At 41.9% G+C, this 12,574-nt stretch overlaps 1 protein-coding gene across 18 annotated transcripts in view; it reads right to left on the bottom strand.

Moving 5' to 3' along the window:
- The window catches only part of FARS2 (phenylalanyl-tRNA synthetase 2, mitochondrial), a 324,031-nt gene that overhangs the window by 250,273 nt on the left and 61,184 nt on the right, over nt 1–12,574 (bottom strand). For all 18 annotated transcript variants that reach the window (XM_039525751.1, XM_039525755.1, XM_039525749.1 and 15 more), the window contains one exon: nt 8,315–8,950. In XM_039525751.1, coding sequence (XP_039381685.1) covers nt 8,315–8,950 — 636 coding nt within the window. The remainder of the gene's footprint in view (nt 1–8,314; nt 8,951–12,574) is intronic.

The following is a 12,574-nucleotide window of genomic DNA, read 5'->3' as shown; positions in this document are numbered from 1 at the left end:
GTACAGACTTCCTCCCCATCTATAACCTACTGTCTTGAAAGAAACCCTGAGGCCCTTCATGTATTTGAACATGAATTACATGAACAACATAGGTACATGAAATCTCACAACACCCCCATGAAGAAAATATGGCCTTAATACATATTAGGGGGGAGGGCGGGGAGAAGCAAACCACACGTGAAAAAAAAAACAAATAAGGCCATCAATATTTTGGCCATGGGAAATGCCGCAATGTCACTATATAAAGCAATGGTGCATCTCAAACGGAATGCTATATTCAACTTTGGTCACTTAAGCCCACATTTTTAAAAAAGCACATGTGCTAAAGTTGGAGATTTGAGAGCACATGTACCAATGAATGCACATAACCCCAGCTTGTGCACTTTTAGCAGCTGTTTCAGTGCAAGTCAGACACATGCAAAAGTATGTGCCCACTTTAGAAAATATAGGCCTCATTCTGTAAACTGACATCTAAGAGCTGAAACAGATATGGTTCAGAAATGGGAAACAAAATATATTAGAGGCAGCTTGGGGCTTTCATCTCATGAAAGTCTGAATTGACTCACAGGACTCAATTCTTTGACACCCTTTGTACACTGGAGTAAATCCACAGATTTCAGAGAACTTACTCAGGTTTACGTTGGTGTACTGCAAAGGAAAACAGAATGGGGCCTGCACTTTTTAATATGGCAAGGGGAAAACAAGAGGAGAGAAAATAGAGGTGTGTAGAAAATATAATTGTTCCGAGAAGGCTAATTGGATGTTCCCATCTATCTCAATCTATAAAACAAAAACAGATGGGTACTTGACTAAATTAGGAGACAATACATTTAAAACAGATAAAAGGAAATGACTTTTTATATGATATATAATTAATATCATAGAATCATAGAATATCAGGGGTGGAAGGGACCTCAGGAGGTCATCTAGTCCAACCTGCTGCTCAAAGCAGGACCAATCCCCAACTAAATCATCTCAGCCAGGGCTTTGTCAAGCCTCTAAGGAAAGAGATTCCGCCACCTCCCTAGGTAACCCATTCCAGTGCTTCACCACCCTCCTAGTGAAAAAGTTTTTCCTAATATCGAACCTAAACCTCCCCTACTGCAACTTGAGACCATTACTCCTTTTTCTGTCATCTGTTACCACTGAGAACAGTCTAGATCCATCCTCTTTGGAACCCCCTTTCAGGTAGTTGAAAGCAGCTATCAAATCCCCCCTCATTCTTCTCTTCTGCAGACTAAACAATCCCAGTTCCCTCAGCCTCTCCTCATAAGTCATGTGCTCCAGCCCCCTAATCATTTTTGTTGCCCTCTGCTGGACTCTCTCAAATTTTTCCAATCCTTCTTGTAGTGTGGGGCCCAAAACTGGACCCAGTACTCCAGATGAGGCCTCACCAATGTCAAATAGAGGGGAATGATCACGTCCCGCAATCTGCTGGCAATGGCCCTACTTATACAGCCCAAAATGCCATTAGCCTTCTTGGCAAAAAGGGCACACTCTTGACACTCATCCAGCTTCTTGTCCACTGTAACCCCTAGGTTCTTTTCTGCAGAACTGCTGCCTAGGCATTCGGTCCCTAGTCTGTAGCAATGCATGGGATTCTTCTGTCCTAAGTGCAGGACTCTGCACTTGTCCTTGTTGAACCTCATCAGATTTCTTTTGGCCCAATCCTCTAATTTGTCTAGGTCCCTCTGTATTGTATCCCTACCCTCCAGCGTATCTACCACTCCTCCCAGTTTAGTGTCATGGGATGTAATTACAATGAACATCTTAGTAAGATACCAAAAAAAAAAAAAAGTAGAGACTTTTCTATAAATAAGAATAGCCTCTGTAGTTATATTACCTGGGAAAACAGTTTTCATGCTTCAGGGTATACAAACAACCAGCTGGGGTCAGGAAATAATTCTCCCACAATTATACAGAACTGCACAATTAGGAGCAATACATACATGCCAACTGTCCCTGATTTGGAGAGAGAATCCCTATTTTTAGCAAAGTTTTAAAATTCTCCATTGTGTCTTAGCAACAAATTCACCATCTGCTCCAATACATTTCAATGGAGACTACAGATGTATCCCTATTTTTCTCTCCAAATGTCCCTATCTATAGCCTTCAGATGTTAGCATCAGTGTGCTTTATGGGACTTTTACATCCTCTGGCCAATCTGACATTGACCACTGATGGAGCTAGGATATTGAACTAGAGGAACAATTACTACATACCCATGTCTATTCTCCACCAAAATTATACAAAGCTTGGTATAATCGAGAAAAAAATACTTTGAACTCTCTAAGACATGTAATTTTTAATTAGCATTTGTTGTCAATTGAAATGTTTTGTGATACTGAGTTTGTACTGGCTCTCTCTGGTGGCTAAATACATGAAACCTAGGGGGGTTTTAATCAAACATTTCAGTATGTGTGGAATTGTACACATTGATCCCGGTACATCAAGGAGTGCATCTCTCTTTCATTTTTATGTAGAAAAGTATGAATAAATCTTTGGGGATCAGAATTAAAAATGATCAGTTCTAGCCTTACTGCAGTTATGCTAAAGGGTGACAAAAAGTCCTGTGGCACCTTATAGACTAACAGACATATTGGAGCATAAACTGTCGTGGGTGAATACCCACTTCATCAGATGCATGTAATGGAAATTTCCAGAGGCAGGTATAAATATGCAGGCAAGAATCATTCTAGAGATAACGAGGTTAATTCAATTAGGGAGGATGGGGCCCTCTTCTAGCAGTTGAGGTGTGAACAACATGGGAGGAGAAACTGCTTTTGGAGTTGGCTAGCCATTCACAGTCTTTATTTAATCCTGAGCTGATGGTGTCAAATTTGCAAATGAACTGAAGTTCAGCAGTTTCTCTTTGAAGTCTGGTCCTGAAGTTTTTTTGCTGAAGGATGGCCACCTTAAGATCTGCTATTGTGTGGCCAGGGAGGTTGAAGTGTTCTTCTACAGGTTTTTGTATATTGCCATTCCAAATATCTGACTTGTGTCCATTTATCCTTTTACGTAGGGATTGTCCAAGTTTGGCCGATGTACATAGCAGAGGGGCATTGCTGGCACATGATGGTGTATATTACATTGGTGGATGTGTAGGTGAATGAACCGGTGATGTTGTGGCTGATCTGGTTACGTCCTGTGATGTTGTTGCTGGTGTAAATATTTGGGCAGAGTTGGCATCGAGGTTTGTTGCATGGATTGGTTCCTGAGTTAGAGTTACACTAATGATGCTAATCCAAAGAGTTTGCAAATCGCATGACAGATGGGAAATCATGAGATTTTATATATTTGTACATATAGATAAAAAAAGTTAGGCGGAGACTCTGTTCAGAATAGAGACATCTTCTCTGAGCCCTGGTCTATACTACCTACTTATGTTATAGGGACTTAGCTCTTGGTGTAGAGAGCACTATGTTGGCGGGAGGGCTTCTCCCATCGACATAGCTACCGGATCTCAGGGAGGTGGAGTACCTACATCGACGGCATAGGTAGTGTATTCACTCAGTGCTACAGTTGCAGCGGTGCACCTGCACCACTGCAGTGCTGTGAGTGTAGACAACACACTGAGGTCCTTTTTTCGGAAAAGGAACAAACCATAATAAATTGTATTTTTAGTTTTATTTTCCCCTTCTCTGGGAGATGCCTTCCAATGAAACCCCACTACACACCAAACACCACCTACCCTCCATCCCATAGCTGACTGCACACTGTTTGGAACCGAAACTGTTTCTTCTAGACTCTCAAACCCATCATTCTCTCTTACAGTATTCTAGTTCCTGCCACTTCTATTATCTCCCTTCATAAGCATTAATTCATACAATACTTTAGGCAAATATTTAAAAAAATTAATGAACATGTTAGAATAAAATGCAAATGTGCTTTGATTATGTCCATGACCGTTTCATAATTAGTTTTATGTGAACATTTCTATGAATATTTAAAAAATATTTTTAGAACAAGAATGTACTTGGAAAATGAGTCTCTAATATTTCTGTGACTGAGTAGTCATGGAAAGCTTCACAGTGGGGCTGGTTGCATGGCGATCTTGAAATCTCAGATTTCTCTCCTCTTAATTATAAAAGAATCACTCATCCAACCAGGGAGCAGACACAATGCCATGTAAGTTGGGTGATCATTCAGACACTATGAATAAGGATTAGCAAATAATCAAAGACATAACTGAACCAAATAGTCTGAACACATCAAAGTGAAATAAAGTATGAATTAGTTTGAATAAAGTATGAACGTTTATGCATATCAGATCCACATCTAGATTTGTGCAAGCGATGTGAAACAGTTTCTCTGTCTTTGGAAACACTGCTATGATGTCATACAATCTGATATTTGGTGAAATAAAGTATTCGTCAAGTAATGCTGAATAATGAACAACTTTATTTAAAAAAATCAAATGGTTAATTTATTAACATAAAAAAGGTAATTTTTTTTCAAACTCCCAGCTCTAATCCCCATTATTATTTTCTGACTAAGATATTTGGGAAGAGTGATGTGAATGTTTCACTCAAACAGCAGTACTATTTGAAATCCTCCTTGATTACAGTTTGACATGAGTTTGTGAAAAAGAGGTGGTTCATGAAATCTTTCTTATCCTGTCCAAAATGCCCATTCAAGCTGAACTGAATCTTTCTGCAAACATGTTCACTCTCTCTTGATATCAAATGATGGAGACCATTAGCAGTGTATTTTAAATTCAAAATGCCATGGGACCTTTGGCACTTCCTATTATCTGACTGCTCCCAGGTGGAAGGAAGACAAACAATGACCGTGGAAACCTGAAAAGCAAAGTAGTGTAACAAACTCGCTAGTGTGCTAAATTTGTATCGTTATTGCCTGCAGGAAATCAGATCTACTTCTAAACGTAAGGGTACATACCCAAGTTGGCCTTAATGAACAGCAGAGGAACTGCGGCAGGGCGGGTGAGTCATTCAGTGCATATCCAGGGTCTGGAGTGGGTTTGCATAGCCCATGCTGCTCTGGCTTCATTGCTATTAGTACTCAAGCTACCTAGATCAAAGCTAGCTCATATGTGTCTACATATGCTGCAATCACACCCTATCTGGCATCAATTGCAGCGTACACATACCTTATGAGCCAATGAAGCTTTTCATTTAGCTTAATTTGTAAGACCTTGTGCTCTAACAGCAGGAAGAAGTGGAGTCTATCCTCAATACTGTGACGTTCCTACCTGCCATGGTGTGTAACAGAATGCCCTAGGGCAGTGATAGCATCCATTGGCATTCATGCTGCTTCTGTGGACTGTGGCAGCATTTATACATGCATGCCCAGACATATATTGTATTTTCCCCCACTGCTTTTTATTCTTTTTCAAACTGACTAGCCCCTGTGGATTCATCTAGGGAGTGCTTGACCTAGCAATTCTAAGACAGAACATGGAAAGGCCCGACTGACCACAATGAAATCACTGAATTATTTTTTGGAATTAGAAGTCTCACTTTATTCTTGTGATGAAGTTTGTAATAAGTGTTATGTATTACAATGTACTGAGTAAACACTCATCATGAAATTCAAGAATAAAACAAAGTATTCGAATTCTACAAGGTGAATTCTGTGCAATCTTCCTCTCCACCAGCCCTACATTTTCTATGTGCCACATATTTATTAAGTGTTTGCTACTCTGAAAGTCTCCAACACAAATTTTTCGCGGGGGGGGGGGGGGGGGGGGAAGAGAGAGAGAGAGAGAGAACACATCTTTTCCAAGCAAGTTGGTTAGCAAGTCGCTATAAAACGTATAATGAACTGGATGTGAACATTCTGTGATAACAGCCCAATCATTCTCCTGAGAAAAATGGTGAAGAAAAGTGAAAGCAGGGAGAAAGTAACAGTCTTATTAAAGGCTGCAATGAGGTGAATGGGAAACGGTATGGGGCTTTTCTTTCTCACCTTTCCTGACTTAAAAACAAAATTTAAAATGGCTCTGACACTTGTTGGAGAGATTGTGGAGGAAGAGATGCCTTTTTCAGTATCTCATAGGAGAGTCCAAATGTGGTCAAATTGTGGATCCTCATCAATGTCTGTAATCATGGGGTCTAGGATCTTGTCTGACCCAGCAACTTTCAGTCATACGTCTAAGACTTCCCATGATATAAAACTATCAATTGAAAACCCTATACTTATTGTTCATCTCTTTGGAACAGTGAGATGCTCCATACCTGTCTACATGATACAGGAAAAACACACATATACAGTTCTATGTGGAATTCTCTATAGTAAAACAATACTTATCAGTGCCTGCTAAAGGAGCAACTTCCAGTTATGAAAAACAATGGGGAAAAATTACCATTAATACTAAAAAAAGGTCTTCAAATGTAACCTGTACAAGATACCTGTGAATTTTAATTCCATTATTAAGCTCATTCAGGAGAAAACCAATCTGAAAATGGGTGCTACGTTTCTTAAAGAAACCATTCTTAAATTAATTTTAGTCCATAAATTAATTAACCAATTTACTCAAATTCTCAGAAAATTCATTCTGTACTCAAATTGTAAATGTGGTAATTTTCAGTAGGATACGCTGTATTTTTCATACATAACTAAGGCCTGGTCTACACTACAGAGTTAGATTGCTGCAAAACAGCTTATGTTGACCTAACTATGCAAGTGTCTACACTAAAATTTCGCTCCTGTTGACAGAACTGCTCTGCTATGTCAACTTAATAACTGCACCTCCATGAGAGGCGTAGACATTGCGTTGTGTAGACACTGCATTGCTTACATCAATTGTTACTGGCTTTCAGAAGCCATCCCCCAAACGCCCCACACAGACAGTACAATTGGCACAAGTGCTCCTGGTGAGGACATGCACCACTGACACAAGTGCACGAGCGATGTAATTACTGCAGTGGCTGTATGTCGGTGTAAGGTAGAAGGACTTAATTTTGCTGTGTAGACATGTCCTAAATGGTTAATCAATTCTTTAAATGTTAAACTCAACTCAACTCAACCCAACCCAGCCTTGACTGTGCAACTGCAAGTGGCACTTCCCTAATGCAAATATATACTTTTTATATGTGTGTCTCCACCTTATATGCACACATCTTATATTCATTCATATTACCTCCTCAGCTAAGCAACCCCAATCACTATTCTACTCCAACAAGCAAACCGTTTCACATATTGGCATCCTTTTAAGAATCTATTACTCATATCAATATATTACTTATCAATGGCACTTAAGGATGCATAGTGCGTATAAACTTTGCCAGTGAAATATATAAACTCAGGAATCTTGGACATTTGCTAAAGGCTCGCTGACTGGCATTTTTGCACCCTGCTGAGCTTACTGTATAAGCATTACAAACTTGTATCAGTGTCAGCTGTACAGAGCCATCCTTAACATGGCTTTGGGACGAGACCACGCATAGAAAATTATAGTACAAAAGGAATTTTTCTGAGAAAGTTTGAAGCAACTGGAAAAAGGTGATGGTTAGAACAGAAAATGCATTTCAATTTTAGCTGCAACAATTACTGCCCTAAATTACTGACATATTGAGCGTGTGAATGAAACAAAGCAGATGGTAAAAAGTCGTTCTCAACATGGGTTTGGCATGGATGAACTGAATTACGCAGGTCATAAGTAAAGCTGGTTGCTCTTCTTTATTTTTTTTAATTTCCAAAGCTAGTTTTCAAATAGGATTTTTTTTTCATTTTTCAAAATTGCATGTGGATTTTTTATTGAATTTTTCTATTTTTAAAAAATCTGAATGTTTGAAAAAGGATTTTTTTATTTCAAAATCAAAACTTTTTATCTAATTGTTTCAGTTCTGAAAAACTCTACCATGTGACTAGGCTGACTAATCAAAATTGGAAATACCAAAAAAACCCACAACTCCAAACCCTGAAATTGAAAACCATAAACTAAAACAGAAGGTTTGAAGAAAAAGATTTGCATGATCTTTTTTAAAAGACCATTTTTTGTTTTTTAAAAAAACTAACATTCTAGTTGTGAATTATTCCAAGACAGTTTTGATAAAATTCCTTTAGCACACAAACGAAAACTGATCAGCCTTGGAGGAAAACATTATAAATAATGCACTTTAGAAATCTCTACAAATTACCTAAGATAGCTTTTCCATATGTCATCATGGCATGGTTGTAAGGCCCATCATTTTGCAGTCTATGAGGGCTAGAAACAAGAACCCTTTGGAAAGGGGAAATTTCTTGACAGGCTGCACTTACAGGTACAAATAAAGTGATACTAGCCAAATGGAGGGACCTGTGAAACTCCTTGCTTGTTAGAGTCATGCTAAGCATTGTGAATAGTGCCTACCTCATGATTGGAGAAGAGCCGCACTCCTTCCATCTGGTGAAAGATTGGGTAGTGGCTGCTATCAATTGTATCGCGGCGGTAGACATCTCCCACAACCAGAAAGGCATCCAGCCCTGAGTGCATCAAGTCCCACTGGTGAGCCGACGTGTGTGCTCTTAGCATGTGAGTGTGGTTCATGTAGTAGTTTTCCCCTTTCCTCCTGCTGGGGTGGTCTTTTGGGATAAGCAATCTGTCAAAGTTCTGCTCCACTGTAACCACCGGGGACAGATCATCATAAACAGAAAAGAGTGGGGTCCCAAAGCGTCCTATATACTGCTTGTAAAAATGATCCTTTATTCGCTCTTTGATCAGCCACAAAGGGTGGTACCTTTGGTTGTGCAAGTTCTTTCCCACCTTGGAGAGAATTTTATCGGTGACATTGCTGTAATCATCTCGAGGGTGCGCTTTACCAAGCAGTTCCACTGTGTTTGATGTCGGTGTTTTGGCAACAAAACTTGAAGTTATAGTCCTGGAGCAGGCATGCCCCAAATCACTGGTGATTCCTCTTATCTGGGCTCCCTGTGACAAAACACTTTTGGAATAATGAACTACTCTCATGAAATTCCAAGATGCTGCCATCAAAATACCTCTGAGGCTCTAGAAAAAAGGGGGAAAAAATAGTCAAAATTTGCTGTAGGAATTGCAAACCGTCTAATGATCATGAAAAGCCAAACATCAATTCATTAAATAAGACAGAAGTCCAGTTTTTAGTCCACTACTTTACAGAAAAATCTTATGACCCAATTCCAGCTAGATTATCTTCTCCAACCACCAACCCTGCCCTTGTATTAATGATTTGGGGCCTGATTCTGTCCCCATTAAAGATGACGGTAGTCTTTGCAGTACGTTAAATAAAAGCGGTATAGGCCTTTTATTTAATATTCTTTATATTCAATTTAACCCCACCCCCCACGCCAATAACTCAACATATTATACAGGAGAAATTGTGGTAAATTTATCATGTTTGTCAATCAGATATTCATTAATAATAATACTCCATGTGCTAACATATTGTTGTACATTCTCAAAACAAACCACAGGATTAAACAGCAGCAGCACAACAAAGAAGAAGGAAATGTAATATTTTGCATTGTTTATAACAAACTGTTGTCCCCATAAGGCGTCTAGAGATTAAACCTAGGTCATTTCGCTGCATAGCATACAAACATAACATATGCATTACAAACTATACTTTTGTAGATATTTTTTCTATTTAACAGAAAACAAAAATAGGCAGTCTGACCTTTCAAACAACTACGCAACTGTGTAAGGTCAGACAGCGAATCACAATACATATAAACCAACATATTAAATTCAAAACAGAACACTATCTAAGGTTCTCTATACAAATTCCACATGGACAGAACTGGTGTTAGCATTTTTGGAAAACCTACAAAACAAGTTTTCAAACCCACTTTAATGCAAATGACTCTTGTCCACGCTGATTATACTACTATGAGGGTAGGCCTTGGGATTTTGGAGAAGGTTGGTGAAATGGAAGATTTTGCTGGGGATAGGGGGGTTGGTGGTGGTGTCAAATATAAATGACTAAATCTATATAAAAAAGGTATCATTGGCTATCCTTCAGTTTCTCTGGTTGCAATAGCAGGGCCTTATTGTGCTGGGTTCAGACATAACTGCTGTACGTTGAAGTGTTTAAAGAGAGAATTCCTGAACAAGCAAGGATTCTGAGGGCTGTAATGCCTCTAGAGGTTAAGCCCTGGTCTACACTATGAGTTTAGGTCGAATTTAGCAGCATTAGATTGATTTAACCCTACACCCGTCCACATGACGAAGCCATTTTTGTCTTAAAATCGATTTGTCTATTCCTCCCCCGACAAGGGGATTAGCGCTGAAATCGATCTTGCTGGGTCGAATTTGGGGTAGTGTGGGGAAGCCAATTCGACGGTATTGGCTTCCGGGAGCTATCCCAGAGAGCTCTGTTGTGATGCACTGGCTAGGTAGATAGGAAAAGCCTCGCAAACTTTTGAATTTCTTTTCCTGCGTGCCCAGTGTGGCAAGTTCAGAGGTGACCGTGCAGATCTCATCAGCACAGGTGACCATGGAGTCCCAGAATTGCAAAAGAGCTGCAGCATGGACCGAACGTGAAGTACTGGATCTGATCGCTGTATGGGGTGAGGAATCCATGTTATCAGAACTCCGTTCCAAAAGACGAAATGCCAAAATATTTGAAAAAATTTCCAAGGGCATGAAGGACAGAGGCTATAACAGGGACCTGCAGCAGTGCCGTGTGAAACTTAAGAAGCTCAGGCACGCCTACCAAAGAACCAGAGAGGCAAACGGCCGCTCCAGGTCAGAACCCCAGACATGCCGCTTCTATGATGAGCTGCATGCCATTCTAGGGGGTGCCCCTACAACTACCCAAGCCCTGTGCGTGGACTCTGTCAATGGATTCTCACGCAACAGGGATGCGGATTTTGGGGACAAGGAAGATGAGGAGGAGGAGGAGGTTGAAGATAGCGCACAGCACGCAAGCGGAGAAACCGTTTTCCCCGACAGCCAGGAACTGTTTTTCACCCTCGATCTAGTACCCTCCCAACCCACCCAAGGCGGGCTCCCGGACCTAGAAGGCGGAGAAGGGACCTCGGGTGAGTGTACCTTTGTAAATATAATACATGGTTTAAAAGCAAGCGTGTTTAATCATCAATTTGCCCTGAAGACTTGGGATGAATTGGTGGCCAGTACAGCTACTGGAGAAGTCTGTTAACGTGCCTGGGGATGGAGGGGAAATCCTCCAGGGACATCTCAGTGAAGCTCTCCTGGATGTACTCCCAAAGCCAGTTAGCCATGCAAGCAAAACAATAACAGTCTTGTAGCTGAAAAAAGCTGTTGATAGATCAGCTGTTCTGGCTAATGTGGAAGGAGGGGGGTCAAGGCCATCACACCCAGCCTGATTGTGACTCTTGTTTATCAATCCCAGCTCTAACGATAATTCTCATCCCTGCTCGCTGACTAGTGCCTTGTGGCCATCCATGGCTTGTGGACACCAGCCCAGCTGTGACCACTTGGGGCTTGGCTACACTTACAAGTTGCAGCGCTGGTGGAGGCTTTCCAGCGCTGCAACAACACCCCGTCCACACTTGTAGGGCACAACCAGCGCTGCAACTCCCTGGTTGCAGCGCTGGCTGAAAACCCATCCTGGCAGGGGTATAAGGAGTGGAGCGCTGGTGATCCAGCGCTACTCAGCAGGTGTGGACACTCACCAGCGCTTTACTTGTCCTCCAGGGAATAAGGAGTTATCCCAGAATTCCTGTTCAGCCACTCTGCACATCAGTTTGCACTCTACTGCTCTTGCCTCAGGTGACCCGCCCTTTAAATGCCCCGGGAAATTTAAAAATCTCCTTCCTGTTTGCTGCAGCCAGGTGTGGAGTGCAATCAGTTAATCAGTTACAGGTGACCATGCCTCCACGCGGCAAACGAGCCCCAGCATGGAGCACTGGTGAATTGCAGGACCTCATCAGTGTTTGGAGTGAGGCATCTGTTCAGGCACAGCTGCGCTCCGGCCGTAGGAATTACGATATCTTTGAGCAGATATCAAGGGCCATGCTGGATCGGGGCCATGATCGGGACGCACTACAATGCAGGGTGAAAGTTAAAGAGCTGCGGAGTGCCTATTACAAAGCCCGCGAGGGCAATCGCCGATCCGGAGCTGCCCCCACGACCTGCCGTTTTTACAGGGAGATGGACGAGATACTTGGGGGTGACCCCACTGCCAATCCCAGGATAACGATGGACACTTCTGAGCAGGCTGGGGGACAGGAGGAGGAGGCGGAGGAGGCGGCGGGGGGGGGAGAGGAAACCGCGAGTGAAGCTCCTGGGATGGGGGAAGAAACCGCAGATTCCCTGGAGGCATGCAGCCAGGAGCTCTTCTCAAGCCAGGAGGAAAGTACCCAATCGCAGCAGCCAGCAGTTGCAGAAGGACAAGCAGAGGAGCGGGTTACCGGTAAGCGGCTTTTATTTTCTGGGTGGGAATGTTTCTGGAGAGGAAGGGGGGTTATGGCTGCATGCATGCCAGCCTCTAAATGTGGAATAGCCCGTTGATGTGGTCTATCACGTCGCGGTAATCTGCTTCAGTTATCTCAGCAAAAGCTTCATCCAGAGCGTGGGCAATATGCCTGCGCAGGTTTATAGGCAGAGCCACTGTGTCCCTTGTCCCAGTGACGGTGACGCGTCCACGCCACTCTGCTGCCAGTGTTGGGG

This window comes from Mauremys reevesii, linkage group 2 (assembly GCF_016161935.1).
Source record: "Mauremys reevesii isolate NIE-2019 linkage group 2, ASM1616193v1, whole genome shotgun sequence".
NCBI classification, from domain to species: domain Eukaryota; kingdom Metazoa; phylum Chordata; order Testudines; family Geoemydidae; genus Mauremys; species Mauremys reevesii.
Note: the sequence above shows the minus strand (reverse complement) of the source record. Positions and strands in the feature narration are given on the sequence as shown.